Here is a 19,901-nt window from a genome sequence, read left to right on the forward strand (position 1 = left end):
TCTTTCCATGAATTTTCATAGTAGTGTCCCGCATGGTTGGACCACGAAGAGAATTAGATAGATATATGATAATGTAGGCGCAAGGCAAGGCAATGGGCACCATGTCACAAATGCAATCGACATTTTGCATCGCTACACGCACGGCTCGTAAAGTTAATTTGATCATGATTTTGAATTTGAAATGGAATGAATAAAATGCAAAGACGAATTTATTTATTAATACAAAATCTTAATTTATAACTATTATCCTTATCCCTACCCAGACGGGGCCCCTCGTAATCCTCTTCGCATAGGGCCCCGCAATCCTTAAGGCCGGCCCTATGTAGAAGTAACGATTAATTTCTGGGTTGAAGTAAAAAGGAATCTCAAACTGTTTCTCATAAAGATGCAGAGAACAAATTCCTGAGGGTTTGACAGTCTCGTCTGTTCAAGGCGCTAACCATAAAGCCAACCATTGTCTAGAACAAACAAACATTTAACAAGAAAAACATTTTTTTAAATCTGAAAAAAAAACAAAAAAAAAGCTTATACGAAGTGTAGTTTATCAATTGGTTTGGATCAGCCATGTCATTAAATTTGTAATAGATCTAGACCAACAACACTAAATCTGTGCGATTAGAATTTTTTTAACAATTGTTTTTGTTTAGAGCTATGTCATGCTTTTGGCTTTCTCAATACGCTATGATCCTATCACCTGTCTGGACCAGTTGTGAAAATTAGGGGGGGGGGAGAAAGAAAGGGATATCAGGGTGAATTTTACCATAATCATTTTTAAAGCATTTCTAAATAATAAAAAAAGAGAGAGGGACAACCTGAATTCGAACTTTCGACTCAAGCCTCTTCAAGCCGACATTCTAATCACTCTGCTTGTGAGGTGCGTTTGAAAATATAAGATTGAATAGGTATCTATTGTTCGTTTCAAACTTACTTTAAAGCGGCAACCTATAAAAGGGACTCATTCAGATTATAACACCACTTCAGTGAAGTACAATTTCTTTCCCTTGTTCGATACAAAACAAAATAACTATTTACCAATAGTTGATAAACTAATTGGTTCATTGTTTTTATTGATTCTAGTTTTGTCAGGTAAAAGAAATAATCGTGCAAAATTTCATCTTGATCCGAGATTGGGTGTGGGAGACATAACATTTAAAAACGTTTTACCAGACAGACAGACTTGATATATAATATAAAAGAATTAAACAAACAGCAAGAATTGAAAACCAAGATTTAGTTAATATTTATTTTGTAACTTTTTTTTTTAAATGTTCGTTATATTTTATAATGTACATGCATTTTATAGTAGTAACGTTGTCCCCTCCCCGGTTTTTCTTTCAATGGAATTCTTAATTCTCCAAAAACAAGTCTGGAACATCGTAAGGTTTTTAAAACAATTAAAAAGGTAAGCAGGTGCTTGGTTTTTATTGGCATTTGAGAATCACTTATGCTAAAAGCCTAAAAGACTGATGAAAAGGTCTACAGATTACATTTTCACAAATGTTAGTGTAGTTTTTTTTTTTTTTTAAGATATAACATTAACAATAAATTACTAAGAGGTCAAGGTCACCCAAAGGTTTTCTATGAAACTAGGACAACTGAAACATTTGTAATGAAACTGATTACACAGAAAAGTTGTCGCAGAGCACGAAAGTATAATTGAATATGGAACCAAACAAGAGATAACGGACTCATCTGTGGGCGATGTGGCAACAACATGTAGGTCACTCTTGTAGTTTTCCTAGCCACGTAACACTCTGTCATTTTCCTTTAAATTACGACTAAAACATAACTTTGGTGACCTTTTATTAGATGGTGCATAGGAAGCATTGTTTTTTATGTCCCCCGCTTGCACTGTTATATTAATCTTGCCATGCTTAAAATAACTGAAATGGCATTGCAAATAGTGTGTGAGTGTGAGTGTGGGAAACACTAGCTCTCGATCGCTCCTCGTGGCATGAAGCCGTGAGTGTCTGAGTCACGAGATACGAAGCTAGGAGACAAGCCAGCATGAAAGAACGCAGAGCCAACAAAAAGCTGAGAGAAGAAGCAGTTCTGTCTGAATTGACCCAACTTACCCATGCCACGTATGCCGACGGCTTTTACAGCGACGATTGGACTTGACTGTCATAGGAAATGAGAAATGTGGTGCTCATCTTCGACCACGAAGGAAGACCTACATGTGTGTGTGTAAGTGTGTGTGTGAGCGAGAGAGAGAGAGAGAGAGAGAGAGAGTTTTTTTTAAATAAGTAAATCATTGGCTTATAACTGAGAAAACAAAAATATCTGATAACATCACTTCAAAAAAGAAAATTTAACAAGGTTACAAAGACAGTTTGTGTGGAAACACAAACTCAAAATCGATCCCCGAAGTGGTCTACCTATAGAGTCTTCACCAGAATTCGAACACGGGACTTCTGATGGTTCCAAGTGCTTTACCACTCAGCCATAGCATCTCCAAATATTCATTTAGCGTACACTTAAAATAATAATTATTAAACTTATCCATACATTCAAAATTAATAACACGTTACATGGAATAAAGAGAAACTAAAAAAGATTTATTCTTCTTACAAAATTATATAAATTGGCAACACGAAAAAAAAATTTTGACCTATTTTAGCTAGGTAGTGAGCTAGCTAGAAATGACTTGAAAGACTTGGAGTAGGTCTTCTTCGACTAGACATTCCCCTAGCAAAATAAAAATTAATATCTCCATTGTCATACAAACTAGACATAGATCTAATATAGAATCTACTATATCTAGACTAGAACTCGTATGAATTTACACGTTTAATCTTAAAATTACTAGACCTAGGCCAATGTTATGATCATTTGTTACCGGGTAATGCCATTACTAATGCTAATGGTGTACTATGCTGTTCGTATCGGATTCATTTCTTAATGTGATACTGTTGTTTACATAATAAATAAATCTGCATTAATAATTACAATTTTGTTCAAATTATTAATACATTTATTACAAATATGTCTAGATCTGGGCTCTATATATTCATATTTAGACTGTCAAAATATGTATAATGAGGATATGTCAAAACTGCGCGCTATAAAATGAAGTACATATCTAATATCGATTTTAAAAACAACATTTGAATCAGTATTCTATTCAATGAGTTAGTTAATAAATGGAAAATATATTTTATGTGACCTTAGATGCAAATTTTTTGTGCCAATGCGCGAATTTATGAATGAAGTTTGATTTATTCATGAAGAAGTCCATGACATTTTTTTAAAAGTTACCTCCCCTGAAGTTTTTCATTGAAAAGTGGTGTATTTTTTTTTTATCTGCTTGCATATATAATTTTAAAAATTAGATGGTTCACTTTCGGAAAAGAAAAAAAGTTGCCGTTGCATCAGAACTTTGAATGATCTAAATTATCATGATGTCCGATTTTCAGTTTCTCTTCTAGTTTCTGAGATATAAAGGGGACGGACGGACGGACAGGCCACACAAAACTAATCGCGTCATTTCCCCTTTCGGGGGCCACTAAAAATCTCATATAAAATCTAAGAGACAATATCTACATTACCTGCATGCATATATTTAAGGGTCAAGCAAGGAAAGTGGAAACATTTATAGGCCACTAAATCTAAACAAATTTAAATTATGATCTAAATAGAATACACCCAATATTTATACTCCTCTGCTATTAGAGATTGTCAGACAGATGTTACTGCCTCTATAAACCCAGCATAACCAACACGTTGTGAGGAGCAGATGAGAACGTCGCGCTTCTTTCCCACGGAACAAACTGCAAAAAAAGTCGTTAAGTTCAGCATCACGAAGCTGGCTGGATGAAGGTAGCGCAAAAATAACAACGAGACCATCTCAAGTCTTCTTTCCTTAAGGATAAGATACTTTGAAAATAGATCTAAGTCTTTTACTAGATTATACACAAGGCGTCTCAAGGCTCATTTTATTATTAATTTGTACATAATTAGCTTCAACATTGAACCGCAGTTCAACTTGCACAGGACGCTGACAAGGGCCAAAACTGATTTTTTTTTTTCTTTTAATACATTTGATTAAGTTCATTTTTGAAATATTATTAAAAAAAAGATATAAAATAGCTCCTACAAGTGTAATGACTTTCAAATGACATCTGTTGACAGTGAAGTTAAGACTAGCGAAAATTACGTCTTCTATTCAAATGTTGGGCTTATCGGTGATTCATTGCCCCTTGCACTCTTCTCCTCCGCCCGAATGTTAAAAAAAAAGTTATTCTACAATAAAATTTTGATTTGTCTCCTCTTTGGTTAAACGATCAGTAGGCCTATATGCAATGTTACCATAGCAACACAGTTAAAATGTAAATAAAGGAAAACACATTGCAGCCATATTTGCCAAGACAAAGCTATCATGCTTGATCTAATTTAATAGGATTCATTCGTTCCATAGTGACTAGAGTATTTTATTTTTTGTTTTTCAATACTTAAAAAAAACACTTATTCTTACATTCAAAAAGATATAATATCAATTTAAACAATTAAAAATATACGACATAATATAATCTTTAAAATTCATTAGAGATGACGAAAAGAAGGACTATTTAAAATCTTCCTTCCTAGACACAAAACTTCATCACAGTTTTAAAAATCCATTCATATTCTGGTGTAAAAAAACTTTGGGAAAACACTTTCAAATCGACTAAGTGTAAATAAATCCATATGTCAGATGCTAATTGATATTTTAAAATATTTTTCATAGAGCCCATAGCTTTCAAATTGGCTCTTTTAAACAAATTGGTAGTAGGCTACGTAGATCTAAATGAAGGCCTCTTTTACCAAAGTCTTATTGTAATACTGATTATTTAAAAAGTTGTTTTTTTTTATTAAAAAGTGTTTTTTTTTAAATTCTTTACCTTTTTTATACTTTCATTTTGTTAAAATAATTTGAAACAAACCAACACGCATTGATAACCAATGCCCCTTTGTTGGGAAAAAAATAAAGACAAAAATATTGGCAATGAGACCTACAATAGCTATAGAAGTTAGTTTTGTTGTTGTTTTTAATTTGAGATTTTTCTTTTAAGGACTACTTTCGTCTGGTATTTATGGGAGGGGGCCGTGTTTTCAAGTCCTTGCATCTTGGGATGTGACGTTCAGCAGCCGTCTCATTGAACTTCCGGCCACAGTGAGGACATGGAACAAGGTCAGGGTCAATGGTGCGAGGAGGCGGTGCCAGATTTCTTAAGTCCCCGCCTTCTTTCTCGATCTGAGTTACTTTTTTGGCGTATCTGAGAGACTCGATGAAGTTCTGATGCTGGGTACGCCAGTTAGATTTTTTCTTCTGTAGAGTACATAATATTAGCATTTAATCATTGGAACAGCTTTTCTTTAAATTAATTACTACACAAAAGCTTTCAAACATAACTTTTTTTCCCTCAAAAGTAAAGATAAGAAATTTTAGACAAGATCTTTGGAAACTATTAAATCTAGTTGTCACATGATGTACGCGTCATGGTCCCGAGAGAGAAAAGTAAACAGGAAGTTCACTTACACATAGCCTTCGCGAATATTCACTTTTTCTTTTTAACAGAACATTGGAGAATGAAAACGTTTTTACATTGTACTTTATTCCCTGCTCGAGAGGTTACTATTTAAAGACCTTATATCGGAGTCTTTCGGTTCATAAGTTTCAAGCTTCATGTTAAATACTTTAAATGATCTATTATTAAAATTAAATTATGTTGTGTATTACTTAGAGAATGAAAATGCTTTATTTCGTAAAGAGGATTGTTGACAATTGTTGCTATATCTCTGCCTAAACAAACATTTCCTGTAAACATTGGGACATACCAACAAATCAGCCCCATCGTAACACGAGTTATATATAAACAAGGTTACAAAGACAGTTTGTGTGGAAACACAAACTCAAAATCGGCCCCGAAGTGGTCCACCCAAGCAGGAAAAAGGCAGGTTTCAATATTTTCAGAAAAATATCGGTATTAAATTCTATCAGAAGTGGTCCACAAAGGCAGGTAAATAAGGAAGGTATCAATATTTTCAGAAAGAATATCGTAATGAAATTCTATCAAAAGCAAATGACAGAGAAGAATGGAAATAGAAGGTTGACAGATCCTGTGTGGTGCCCCAAAGGTCCATCAGACCAAGGGATAGGTGAATGAGAATGTGAAGTTAGATGTCAACCTGGCCTAACTGATGTCTTATAATGAGTATCTAATTGTTTTGTAAAGGGTCAGTCTCTTTTTCAAATCCTCAAGGAAAATAAAAACATTTCCGTAAAAAAAAGAAATTTAAAAATCCTTTAGCTTTGTGTTCCATGGCTGGATGGGTACTCTGCAGTTCGCGCGATAATATGAAAAACTACTTATTAATTGCTGTTTTAAATTATGTCCATTTGCATAGTAAATAGATTTTTCTCTTTAGAAAAAAAAGTTAACATGTTTTTGTAAATGTAGTATTTAGTAAGTCAGAACTTACATAACTTAGCAATACGATTGTAAAAAAAAAATAATTTTTTGACCAAAAATCTAAAACCATTTGCATAAATGTGTTAAAAGAATGGTAATGTGTAGTCTTCTTACTACAAAGCCTCAAATGTTTGTTACTATTAATAGTGAATAGTTGCAAAATGGTGTATTTTTATGAAAAAACTGCTTGCATAATTGATTTAAAAAATTGATTTTTCGCTTTCAGAAAAGAAAAAAAGTAGCCGTTGCATCAGAACTTTGAATTGAATTATCTAAAATATCATGATGTCCGATTTTTATTTTCTCTTCTAATTTCTGAGATCTAAACGGGACAGACGGACGGACAGACAGGCCACACAAAAATAATAGCGTCTTTTCCCCTTTCGGGGGGCTATAAAAAAAAGTGTTGAGACAAAGTTTACACGAAATGTACATGCATTCAGTCTGCACGAAATGTTAACATAACGTCTCTACTGAAATGTTGAGACTGAGTGTGCACTAAATGTTGAGAGAGAGTGTGCACTAAAAACATGTGTATAAGAGAGAGAGGAAAATAACAAAATTCTTCATCAATATTGTGAACACTCAAGCGCATGCGCATTGCATATTGTCATATTGATTGCAATCTAGTTAAAAAAAATTGTCCATTGATCAATAGAGCAACATTCACTTCTGCTGTTGTTGACAAATTAGTCCCAATCTGTGATAGATAACTCTGCACTGAGTGCATTAAACATCAGAGTGTTGTTCAGAACATGAAAATAGTCGAATGACTATAATAACAAAGAGACTGCTACACTATATCTGCTACCTCTACATCTGCTACCCCCTACTACATCTGCTACCTCCACATCTGCTACATCTACATCTGCTACCTTCACATCTGCTACCTCTACATCTGCGACTCAACATCTGCTACCTCTACATCTGCTACCTCCACATTTGCGACTCAACATCTGCTACCTCTACATCTCCATATCTGCTACCTCTACATCTGCTACCTCTACATCTCCATATCTGCTATCTCTACATCTGCTACCTCTACATCTGCTAGCTCTACATCTCCATATCTGCTACCTCTACATCTGCCACCTCTATATCTCCATATCTGCTACCTCAACATCTGCTACCTCTACATCTGCTAGCTCTACATCTCCATATCTGCTACCTCTACTACCTCTACATCTGCGATCTCTACATATGCTACCTCTACATCTGCTACCTCTACATCTGTACCTCTATATCTGTTTTACTCTGTGCCTAGAACTTTTAATTTTCTTTCAACTTTAATTTTTGAACTAAAAAATAAATAGTTTTAAAAAAGAATAAAAGGACTTGATGTTATATAAGGAAAAATGTATACATTTAAAAAATATATTAACAAATTACTGGAGTTCACAACTTTTCAAATATATATTTTTTACTTACCGGAGGATCTGGCCTTTTAGCTTTCCCAGCATATTTGGCTAGTTCCGTGCCTTCAACTCTTTTCTTGGAGGAATCAAACTCCTTCCTGGGTTTGTTGGCCTTCATGCAGGCTTTCTCGTGTTTTCCCAGACGATCAGGTGCGAACGAGCGACCACACAAGCTACACTTCTCCAGGCGGCCCACCGAGCCATTGGCATCCGAAGACGCCGCTGCACTGAGATAGTAATTAGCGTCAGATGTCGGCGGCTGGTTGTCATCTTGGTCGTGCACCGATGCCTTCGATCTGGAAGGGTTGGGATCGAACCTCTTCGCAGGGCTGCTGACTTTATCGGGTGGACGGGGCTGAAATTTCTTGAACTGCTTTTCATTTTCCTCTTCATCATCGAACTCCTCTTTCAGTCTTTGATCTATTGTCTTTAACTTATTTCTTTCTTCCATTTTTGAGGTCCTCCCCTTTCTCTGTTGCTCCTCAACCATCTTCCGCTTCGCTTCTCTTTCCATTTCCAATTTTTCATTTTCCTCGTCTTGCTGCCGGCGCCGCGCTTCCTCTTTCTTTCTATCGTCTTCCAATTTCTTAAGCCTTGCTCTCTCGGCTGCCTCTTTCTTTTTCTGTCGTTCAATCTCTTTTTTCTCCTATAATACACACGATATAAAAATTCAAACATAAACATTACTTACTGTATCATAATTAGTAAATTAAATGTGTCATAAATTATATTATTCTAAAGATACATAAGCACTAACTCTTCAGACAGACAGGTAAGTAGATAGACGGATGGACACACTGACAGAATGAGAAAGAGAAAGAAGGATGTATAGATAGATAGATAGATAGATAGATAGATAGATAGATAGATAGATAGATAGATAGATAGATAGAAAGATAGATAGATAGATAGATAGATAGATAGATAGATAGATAGATAGATAGATAGATAGATAGATAGATAGATAGATAGATAGATAGATAAATAGATAGATAGATAGATAGATAGATAGATAGATAGATAGATAGATAGATAGATAGATAGATAGATAGATAGATAGATAGATAGATAGATAGATAGATATTTTCACAACACTATTGTAATTATACTAATCATCGAGTAGTCTAATTGTTTTGAAACACGTCAATAATTCTTGCCGACCTAGATTTTATTAGGGTTCAGCCCACTGGTGTATTCCATTTCAAGTATTGATTGATAGATGACTAGTTAAAAGCATGGCACACCTGAGATCAAATCTAATTGTGGTCAACATCACTACGCTCCACCACTTAGAGAAAATGTTGACGCTGCCAGGACAAGATATGGCATAGATAGCACAGAGAGTCAACACGTTGAATGAACTTGTTTGGACGTATCTTTTCATCAGAAATTTAGTTTTGTATTTTTTGGGGGGCAGTGACCCACTTGGTTTTAGCTCGGTTCACATTAATGTAATTAGGTCACCACACCACTTAGATATAGCTTCATTTTTTTTTCTCACTAAATGAATTGAGTTATGTACTTCGAACTGAATGTTTCCCGTGTCTCGAAAATGCTTTTCATTTTAACTTTGTCAACTTGAATACAGAACTAGAAAAAAAAAATTTTTTTAAGTTTTGTATTTTATACAGTGTACAGGTGACCATAAATAAAATTAAAACATAAAAAGTTGAAATTAAAAAGAAAATTACAAAACTTTTTTTTTTTTTAATTTTGAATTTTCTGATTCGAAAACACGAACTGATAATATTACAGCGACTGTTGACACACAGACTGGCTCTATCGTAATTCATAAACTAGTACCAGCTCTTTAGTCTTTGAATGAAGAGCATACGTCTTGTGAGACACGTGATACACATAATAGAATGTCACGGCAAAATATGTGTGACAACGTGACAGAAGTGACAAGTGACATTCGTGACACCATTAAGTACCAGTGTTACTTTCGTCTTACCTCTAGTCACAGCCACGACTAGTGCGATAGGAAACAAACAATTAATTAAATCAACAATGTTCAATCAATTTTGGCTTGAAACTTAAGTTAATATTTTAGTTTTCAATTGTGTAATTACTTTAGAACGAGTGTTATATGTCTATTGAAATCGCAGGATTTGCAATAGCATTGTTATGAATTTGTAGAAGAAAATCTTTTTTATACAGCTTTTAATCAAAACTTGTGTTTCTGTAACCAACAACATTGTGTTTCTGTTTAAAAAAAACAATTAAAAGAAAAAAATACTTATCATGTAATTAGTTTTTATCAGATCTAGACTAACAATAATAAATGTATTCGATTGTTAATGTTTTCATAAATGTTTTTTGTTTAGCGCAACTACCTTACTTATAGAATGCTCAGTGCGCAATGGTTTTTATTGTCTAAAAAAAAACACTATAGTTTAACATTTTAGCGAACGACCTAATTCTCCAACTGAGAAGTATCTCTCTTAGCTTAGTGCATTTCTATATGAGACTAAATTAATTAATGACAACTAAGGTATTAACTAAATGGTTATTTTTTTTTAATGTATTCACGTGCTGTCATCGACAAAAAAATTATCAACTAAATTCATGAATGGCAAGTGGGAAATATTAAGTGTATAAGATTCCACCCAGACAGACAGACGGAGTGAGTTAATATAAGCTTTGTTATTATGACATTATGTGTGTTGCTATTCACAAGAATAGAAATGAAATGTAGCACTTGACAAATACCAAATGATGATCAGATCATTTGTAGAAGTCTTCAACGTCTGCTCAGCTTTCATACAATGAACACAAAATATAACAAGATTACAAAGACAGTTTGTGTGGAAACACAAACTCAAAATCGGCCCCCGAAGTGGTCCACTCAGGCAGGCTTCAATATTTTCAGAAAAAACATCCAAATGAAATTATATCAAAGACAAATGAGAGATAAGAATGGAGAAAGGTTGACAGATCTTGTGTAGTGCCCCAACGGTACAGCAGATCAAAGGATAGATGCAAGTGAATGCAAAGTTAGATGTGAACCTGGCCTAACTAGTTCCCCTTTCAGACCTTGTGGTCTAAAGGGCAGATGATGTAAAGTTCGTCTGTTTTTGTGGCCTACGGTTAACGAGGGTGTCATGTAGCCAGCACAACGACCAACCGCCTTTACTTTTCCCCAACTAATATCAGGTACCCATTGGAACTGGGTGGACTCAGAGGTGCCTAAGGATTCCGAAGTTGAAAATCCCAGTCTTCACCAGGATTCGAACCCGGGGCCCCCGGTTCAGAAGCCAAGCGCTTTACCGCTCAGCTACCGCGCCTCTCCTGGCCGAACTGAAGTCTTTAATTGATGCAATTGTTTTGAAAAAGCCCAATCTCTTATTTCAATGTTCAAAATCAATAAAAAGTTCACGAAAATGAAGTTTACAAGATTACTATTCGTTTTAATTTAGGTCTAACTTATAATGCATACTAATTAGCTTTTTCTCTTTAAAAAACTGCTTGCATAACTGATTTAAAAAATTAGATTTTTCGCTTTTAGGAAAAAAAAAAGTAGCCGTTGCTTCAGAACTTTGAATGGTCTAAAATATTGTGATGTCGGATTTTCAATATCTTTTCTAGTTTACGAGATCTAAACGGGACGGACGGACAGACGGACAGACATTTCGCACAAAACTAATAGCGTCTTTTCCCCTTTCGGGGGCCGCTAAAAATGTCTACATTCAACAAGTTCACTTAGTGACTTGTGACTTGGCAGAATTTAAGTCATTGGTTAATTTGCATGACTAAATGCATGACGCGTAGGACGTAATTATCTTCTTTTTTTTTAAAGTAACGTCTGTATTATATAAGCTAAGATAAGAAGAAGATAAGATAATCAGAAATCTAAAAGCAGGTTTCTAATAGAAAGAAATTGAGCACTTGTAAAGTCTATCTCATTTTTCTTCAGTTTTTTATATATTCAATATTGTATATTAATAATAAACAAAATATTTTTGGATTTGTGAAAGACCTTCACTCTCTCTCTTTGAGGGCAACGGCTCAGTCTGTCATATCGTAAACTGGGTCTTGTTTATCATTGAGAAAGTGTTGAAAATAATGACCCTTCTGACATAATACTCCGAACATTTAGAAAATAAACGCTTCTCTATTTATTACATCATACATAGAGCTTACACTAGACCAAAGTTTCCCAAACTTTTTCTTTAAGGGAACACTACCCACTTTCTGTGAATGTATTAGGAACCTTCGCTCGTATTATAGATCGGATTATTATCCATTTAGGCTATTTAAAAAGAAAATATAATAGTTAAACTATATTATACCTTTAGATATGTTTTTTTCAGGTAGGAAGCTATAAAAAAAAAATATACAGACATTAGCATTTGAATAATAAAAGTTGCATGACTTTGAAGGTATTGTGTCCTTGAAGAGCTTCACTTCTTGATAAAAGGCACAATATTCATAAGCTAAATAATAATATCTGGTGGGGCATCAAGCCGCCTAGACGTTAGTCTATACTTTCACCCTATTATAACATCATTAAAAAAATAATGCTTCTCACAAATAGATTGTAGGAGATAAGTGAAATAGAATAACAGATTATTTTTTAGAAATATTAAGGCACTCTTCAGACAAAGTTGATGAAAATTTATTGAAAGGTTGATCTGTGAATTTTTGTTTCAAATTAATAAATCTAGATTAGTTCAAAGTTTATAGTCATGTTATAGTAGCTTGTTGTTGTGTTTTTTTCGTTATTTTGAGGAACAAATAAAATGAACTTTTCTGGTTAATTATTAATAATTCATGTGTAGGCCTACTAGTTCATTGTTCCAACAGTTCATGGAATACCTATTTAAGTCTCACGGAACACAGTGCTCACACAGTTTGGGAAAAACCATACACACAATTCACTGATATATATATTTTTTTTAAATACTTTCCCCAGTTAACTTTATGGGAAGTGATCAGTTTCAAGTAATAACACGATTGAAACAGTAACGAAACGACAATAACACAATACTCTAACCCAAAGTAACTCTTTACCTCGTCCTCCTCTTTCTTTCTCTCCATCTGAATTCTTTTTAGCTCGGACTGCTCTTTAGCAATCTTTTCCAGAAGTTGTCTTTCCAATTCTTTGATCTTAGCGTTAGCTGCGCTGTTTTCGTCATCCTGCTCATCGTCCACCGGAAGGCCGCCAGCGAATCGTGGGTCATCTTCTGGGTCAGGCCAAGCTCCCTCATTGTCTTCCTCGTGCTGGCGGTGGTTCAGTTTTCGCAGCCTGTTTTCTCTTGCTTTGTTCTGTTCCATCTGCCACTTCTGAAACTCTGTCATCTTACCGCCTAAAACCGGCTCCTCTGATGAAATTTTACGGTTGACCTGTGGGGATCTAGCTAGGTTGGGGTGGGATTGCGTCCTGTTGCTTGGATTGAACCGTGGTAGAGCAGATGCTTTGACTCCGCCATTGTTGTTGTTGTCCACGTGATAATTTTTTACCGGAAGCGGAGGGTGCTTGACCATTTTGGGCTTGTCATCAAACGGATTGCCGTCTCCTTGATCGTTTGTCTGTCTGCGTAAGGGTATTCCAGATCTGCCGTTTTGGATTCCTGAGTCACTATGGTCTTGGGCGCGCTGTATTGGTGCTAGGGGGTGGGCGCGATCTCTGCCAGCGCTGGATTTTTGAGTTTTGATGCTGCTGCCACTGCCCGTTCTGCTGGACCAGTCCGCGGGAGAAGAATGCCCTTTGACTTGCCGATAATGATTATCTATAGCTGGAACAGGCATCCCGTTAGCTGCCAGTCTGCGTCGCTCGTTAAAAAATTCTCGGACGTTTCCTTGGCGAGTAGCAATAGCATTGTAACCACCTGAAAAGACACACAACAAACTAATAAAATAAAATGTAACCATTTGTCTAGACAAGCAACAAACAAATAAAATAAAATGTAGCTATCTGCATAGATACGATGACCAGACGTCCCTGAATTAGGTGGGACAGACACACTTTTAAACATCTATCATGCTTTTCGTAAAATGCTCGGGAGGGACAGCTAATGTCCCGCTTTCATCAAAAAATTCGATCAGTGTAACACCTTTTATTTCAAGATCTTTTTTTAGCGACTTTTGAATAATTAGTTCAACGTTACCGCCTTTCGGCGTTCATTTGTGATCATTCTTGATGACGTTTGACGCTTCGCGGGCTTCTGCGTTTGAGCAAGAGTAGTGATTACTTCTTTGATACATCGTGTCTTCTCAGAAATAGACGTCAGCACGTTTCCGGTCGACTCATTGCATGTCGTCTTCCCTCGAGTTGATCGCTGTCAGGCTTTCTATTAATCAATTCTAGCTTTCAGTATTCCTTGACTTGGCTTTCCCTTCTGTCAGTGACAGCGCAAAAAATATCGGGGACAAAACGAACGCCCATGTTCAACAGATACCCAAAGACAGAGATCCCAGTAAAAAGAAGGCAAAAGGAATCAACGACAATGGATTGCGATAAGAGAAATGTGGATTACAGTTTATATATATATAAATATGGTGAACGCAGTGATATAAATAAACATCAGAATGCAGGTCGTCACAAATGGAAGCTTCTAGTGAGTCTCTCACAAAGTACTTCTCTAGCATTGAAACAAGAGATAGTAAGTCAAGGTTGCAGCCGTAGAATGTACTTTTGCCTATTATCAGTTATCTATAATAATTGTTTTAGATCAATTAACTGCACGTCGAAATCCACATGTGCAGTACCGAATGGGAAGCAATCGTTACAAACGTTTTGGCTCCTTTCATCGTGAACAACGTAAAGTGATGCTCAGTGTGTGACTATATTTACGAAGCACGAAGACGTGAAACTGTTTTCCCTGATGATATGATTCTTTGTGTTTGTTAAATTATTGGGAAATTGAATCATTTCCAGGAGAAACGGATGAAACTATTCGCAGATTTATTGCAAATGTCTTACAAAAACATGGACTGGCAGAGAAAGTTGCAGGCCGATAATGTGAGTGGTGGAGTGAGTAGGCGAGGAAAACAAGATGCAGTCGGTGTTGACAAGAAACTATTTGGCATTGACTGTACTGCCCAGATAATACACAACGCCAGTATCACTGCTGCAGATTGTCTACCAGTACATGTTACAGTATTATGTGTGAAAATGTATTTTGACAACGCTTCTATCAACTCACTCTGTCTATCTGTATGGTAAAAAGATTGTGCACGTTATTTCTACCACACCCAAATGCTGAAATTTGGCACAATTATTTCTTTTACGTGACAACACAAGAATCAATTTAAAAAATTAGTTAATTAAATATTTGTAATTAATTATTCTGTTTTGTATCTTGAACAAGGGAAAGAAATCATACTTGACAAATGTGGTGGTAAAGTTGAATTAGTCCCCTTGAGATCATTTATTAAGCATTTAAAAAAACGATCACCATTCACCCTTTCTCCCTCCCTTTTCACAACTGTTCCAGACAAGTGATAGGATCATAGAGTATGTTTAGGTCAATCATGTACATAATTACATGAACGATCCAAACTAATTGATACTATTACAATTATAAGCTTTGTTTTGTTTTTTGTTTTTTAAGTATTTTTTTTAAAGTTTTTTTTTGTTACTTCTGCACTTAAACCGTTTTCCAGAATCTTTGTGTCAAGAGAAGCCTACCGTTTGATTGTTAAAAGAGCTGAGCCGAAGGCTCTTCGAGCTCTAGGCATGTAAGCCTGCCTGAACAACCGTTCTGTCTGGAAGAGATCCAAGTCAATGCCTATATGAAACATTGCTATTTTCGATATATCTGGCACTCCGGGCGCATGGACTAGAATGCATGGCCTAAGGTCGAGTACACCAGGAACCTCCGCCATTTTCCTATGTTGTACCAAGCTAACCGTGCAGGACTCGCCATCAGTGTTAAGGTTCCTTGAGGAACGGCGCATGGATTATCGTTTCCACCAGAGCGTCACGTTGAGGCAGAATAGCGTACCCGGGAGAAAAGCCTGCCAACATAATCAAAAGCTTCTTTAAAAACTCGTGTACTGATCATGCAACACATTTGCCATAAGTTTATTCTGCCCTTGACGAATTGGTTCAGAAATGCACGGAAAGAGGCATGAGAATGTTCCTCCCAAAAGAAGTATTGCATGTGACTTACTACTTTGCCAGATGGGTAAGGAAAAGATGTATTAAATCGTACGAAATTTGTTTTGAAAATGTCACGAGTGAGAAGCGACCGGATAGGTAGGACCAATGAAAATGTTAGTACCGTATTTCTTTTTGTTCATGTTTAAAACGCACTATTGTATTGACATAGATCTATAGATTGTTGAAATCACCATTGCTCGGCATAGACTTTTTATTACATTCTATGATCGACATGCTCCAGCTTTCGCTCGCCAGATATCTGGTTCCCTTTGTATTGACAAACAATGATATTGTAGCCCCCATTAAAGTTAGATGGTTTTATTAAAAATTTTCTAAAAGGTCCAGCTAGTGATCGATGTCTTAGACATTTATTTGTTATACCAGTTTTTCTCAAAATAAGGCCACTAAGCAGAAGATAGGGAGCTCTTGAATTTAAGAACTAAATGTTGGTGCATTGCCAAAAATTGTTTCTCATTACAAAATGATGTTATGAAATTGTTTTGAAATTTTAAAAAATTAAGAATAATTTTTAAGTCACCTCTGGCAATATAAATAAACAAATAAAGACTCAGTGAATACTTGGGCATATCAAGTTTACTGAAGGAGGATACTGTCAGTTGTGGGAAGACCGCAGCCTGAAATATTTTACACCTACCTCCGCTGCCAGCCCTGGCAGCTCTCATGGTAGTCCTCTTCTGGTTCTCTTCATACACCTGCAGCATTTTCTCCTCCTTCTTCTTCAGCAGCATCTTCTGGTACTCGGACCTCATCTGCTCAAGCCTGGAAGGTTTCCGCAGCATCCCGTCCCCCACGTAACCCTCGCCTTCCTCCAAGTTCCTCATGGCGTTGGTCGCCTTGATGCCCGGCACCAGCTGGTGAGTACGGTGATGAAAGTCCTGCTGGGGTGGAAGTGGAGGGTGTTGGCTGCTTAACATCGCCGTACAGCTAGGACTAAATAAAGATAAATAGAAATAGGGGGCTTTAATTATAAGAAAGTGAAAAGATAAATAGAGGCTCGAAGAAAGTGAAAAGATAAATAGAGGCTCGAAGAAAGTGAAAAGATAAATAGAGGCTTGAAGAAAGTGAAAAGATAAATAGTCTCGAAGAAAGTGAAAAGATAAATAGAGGCTTGAAGAAAGTGAAAAGATAAATAGAGGCTTGAAGAAAGTGAAAAGATAAATAGAGGCTCGAAGAAAGTGAAAAGATAAATAGAGGCTTGAAGAAAGTGAAAAGATAAATAGAGGCTCGATAACTGGCAAGTAAAAGAACATCAAGGGACTTAGCAACAGTGGCTGCTTTCAGTAAGCCTTATAATTGACAGCATTCTTCCAAAGCATTACATTATATTGAAAAAGTTACATGATAGCATATCGATACACTCACAAGGCCACATATTTACGACCACAGAAGAATACAGTAATGCATTCACATGATTTCCATTTTTATTGGCTTGTAAACATTTCTTATTATTAGAAACGTTTGTTGATATATTTAATGTGTTCCACATCTCAAGTAGGCCTACAGTACTCGATGTTTCAAAGGCTTAAAGTAGAAAAGGGATTGGTTGGAAGTGCTCACATAAATGCCTTCCTTCGACACAAATGCTTACCACATTCCGGTCTGCTTTAATCTGATTAATTAGGGTTGATGGGTCGGCTATGAAGGAATTAACTGAAGACTTAAATAGATAACTCATTGGACATAAATGTAGATAATCCGACGTTTCAAAGCAAAGCTCAGAAGTAAACTTTAAAATGCCTGAATAAAAATATGAAAAATTAGCACAACCAAAAAAATTGACTAAAAATTGTACATAAAATGAAGTGAACTGAAAGGTCAATACATGCACCATTAAATTCAAATCACCCTTTTCCCTATCTTTTTTTTTTCTTTCAACGATTTGGTAGAAGGATGAAATAGTGTGGCAAGTTTATATCCTGCAACTTCTTCACATTAAGTGTCTGATTAAGTTTGTCATAACATCCAGTTGGCTCTACGTCATATTTAGCCAAGGGTTTCTTATGTGCACCAGCTTTCCAAATATGTGTGTGTGTATATATATAAGCTGCTTATTAAACTATTAGGGCCTATGTTATTAATTAACACAGATATCTGGTAAGCTCATTAAAAAAAAGCAAACCATATTTTATGTTAACCTTTTTAAGTTTTTTTTTTCAAAACATTTACATTAGTTAGGTAGGACTACATAGGCTTAGAGAGTAAATACTTAGATTCAAAGACCTAATTGGCAGGTTATAGATTTTACCCCTCTCTTTCAGAAAGTATTACTTGAGGAATGAAAGTTAAACTGTTTGTAGATGATAGCATAGTGTATAGAACAATACAAACAACACAAGATACTTTTACATTTGACATTTTACAAAGACAATAAGAAGAATTATACCAATGAGAATCAAATTGGAGCATGTCTTTCCACAGCAGGAAAAAATGATAATTATAGAAATAACTAAATCTTTCCAAGAGTCACTATGGCATGGAATGATATAAAATGAAACGGGTTGCGTGAACACTGAATCCGCAAAGAATAGCGATAAAGACTCAAAAGGTCTCAACATGAAAGCATTTGGTAAACATATGGATTCGTGTAGGCCGAAATAAGAATTTATGAAGAAACGTCTGTAATTGATTAAGTAGCTCGCCTTCTTAAAATAAAAGAAAAACATATCTTATTGCTAACTTTGTATCTTGTAAAACAAAACAAAAAAAAAGAAGATGAATAGGTCCTATGCGTGTCCCTAGGTTGCAGGAATCAATGTGAACTTATGTTTAAAGGTATCGGACTATTCTAAATTTCTCAATGTTTAGACCACTTAAATTGATGGCTGAATGGCTGCCTGGTCGTGCGTTATGCATGCTTGACTGTCGTTCCGTCGTCTCGATGGTCCAGGGTTCATACCCTGCCCACTGACATCCTTCGTCGTACTTTGGGAGGTTTGGACAAAGATCTAGATTATCTTGAACTCTGAACGAATATCCGAACATTTTTAAAATGATCTTTTTTTTTTAAGAAATACAATAATAATTTTTTAATCAATAGAATTCAAACCAGCCTGTGTGTAGAAACAAGCTGAAAGACTTCACATTTTATTTGATTTATTTTTTAAATAGATCTATTAGCTATGATTCAAATTAAAATAATAAAAACACATTTCTTTATTTTACATATTAATGTTAATATTATTTTTTTTAATTAATAAAAAAATTTGCCGAAACCCGGGATCGAACCAGGGACCTTTAGATCTTCAGTCTAACGCTCTCCCAACTGAGCTATTTCGGCTTCTTACAAAATTAGAGAGTGTAAGAAAGAGTATGCTATTTTTAGTGAGCTCATTGTGGTATATTAAAGTGTTAAAAATGGTAAATTATTATTTTTATGAATCTCTTGACATTTTGCGATTGCTCTACATTATCAACATCATTTATAAAAAGCCAATGGTTTAAAAATAATACGAATATTTATAAATAGATCTAGAATTTAAATACTAAAATACTTTAATTTGTTAAAGCTAAGCTTACAAAATGTAAACCCTACCTGGCATGTAACTAATACTAATTATAACATTAATTTCGCCGACGGTGAATGATATATATGCTACACAGTCTACTTTCGATAAAAATGAATCTAATAAAACTCACCCTAAAGGAAACGCAAATCCTTAAGATAACAGAAAAAAATTGATGCACTGCGTTTGGTTTTACCTGTCAATAATTTATGCAAATCTCTCATTAGCTGTTCGTGCTACTTAATTATGGTGTAGCGCCATTGTTGTTTACCCGGGTAACACATAGCAACTTTGCAGAACCAACCACATTTTGTAGGCCTAATTATTATTATTTTTATTTTTATTTTTTTGATAAAACAAAATATAGAGCAATATAGTTGGGCAACCAAATAGTGTATTACTA

The 19,901-nt window shown here is 35.4% G+C and overlaps 1 protein-coding gene and 1 non-coding gene across 4 annotated transcripts; both read right to left on the bottom strand.

Annotated features, from left to right (window-relative positions):
• Window positions 1-1,488: 1,488 nt before the first annotated feature.
• On the bottom strand, window positions 1,489-19,845 carry LOC106073913 (zinc finger C2HC domain-containing protein 1C-like). 3 transcript variants are annotated; one of them, XM_056023707.1, is made up of 6 exons: window positions 19,695-19,782; window positions 17,584-17,732; window positions 16,630-16,925; window positions 12,881-13,698; window positions 7,881-8,513; window positions 1,489-5,308 (listed from the first exon to the last, which is right to left on the bottom strand). In XM_056023707.1, the coding sequence occupies exons 2-6, from the start codon at window positions 17,586-17,588 to the stop codon at window positions 5,054-5,056; spliced, it is 2,007 nt and encodes a 668-aa protein (XP_055879682.1). In that variant the 5' UTR covers window positions 17,589-17,732; window positions 19,695-19,782; the 3' UTR covers window positions 1,489-5,053. The 3 variants fall into 3 exon arrangements, with proteins under 3 accessions (XP_055879682.1, XP_055879684.1, XP_055879683.1); XM_056023709.1 differs by lacking the exon at window positions 17,584-17,732 and having other exon boundaries at window positions 19,695-19,845; XM_056023708.1 differs by lacking the exon at window positions 17,584-17,732 and having other exon boundaries at window positions 19,632-19,792.
• Trnaf-gaa (transfer RNA phenylalanine (anticodon GAA)) lies at window positions 19,200-19,272 on the bottom strand. The gene has a single exon. It is a non-coding gene; the product is annotated as a tRNA-Phe (tRNA).
• Window positions 19,846-19,901: the final 56 nt, after the last annotated feature.

This window comes from Biomphalaria glabrata, chromosome 3, assembly GCF_947242115.1.
Source record: "Biomphalaria glabrata chromosome 3, xgBioGlab47.1, whole genome shotgun sequence".
Classification (NCBI taxonomy): Eukaryota; Metazoa; Mollusca; class Gastropoda; family Planorbidae; genus Biomphalaria; species Biomphalaria glabrata.

What these genes read in the sequence shown, in the direction of transcription:
- LOC106073913 (XM_056023707.1), bottom strand. An exon ending in TGCCAGGGCTGGCAGCGGAG is followed by an intron (nt 13,699 to 16,629) that starts GTAGGTGTAAAA and finishes GTGTCTTTTCAG; the next exon opens with GTGGTTACAATGCTATTGCT. An exon ending in CTAAAAGGCCAGATCCTCCG is followed by an intron (nt 5,309 to 7,880) that starts GTAAGTAAAAAA and finishes TGTACTCTACAG; the next exon opens with AAGAAAAAATCTAACTGGCG.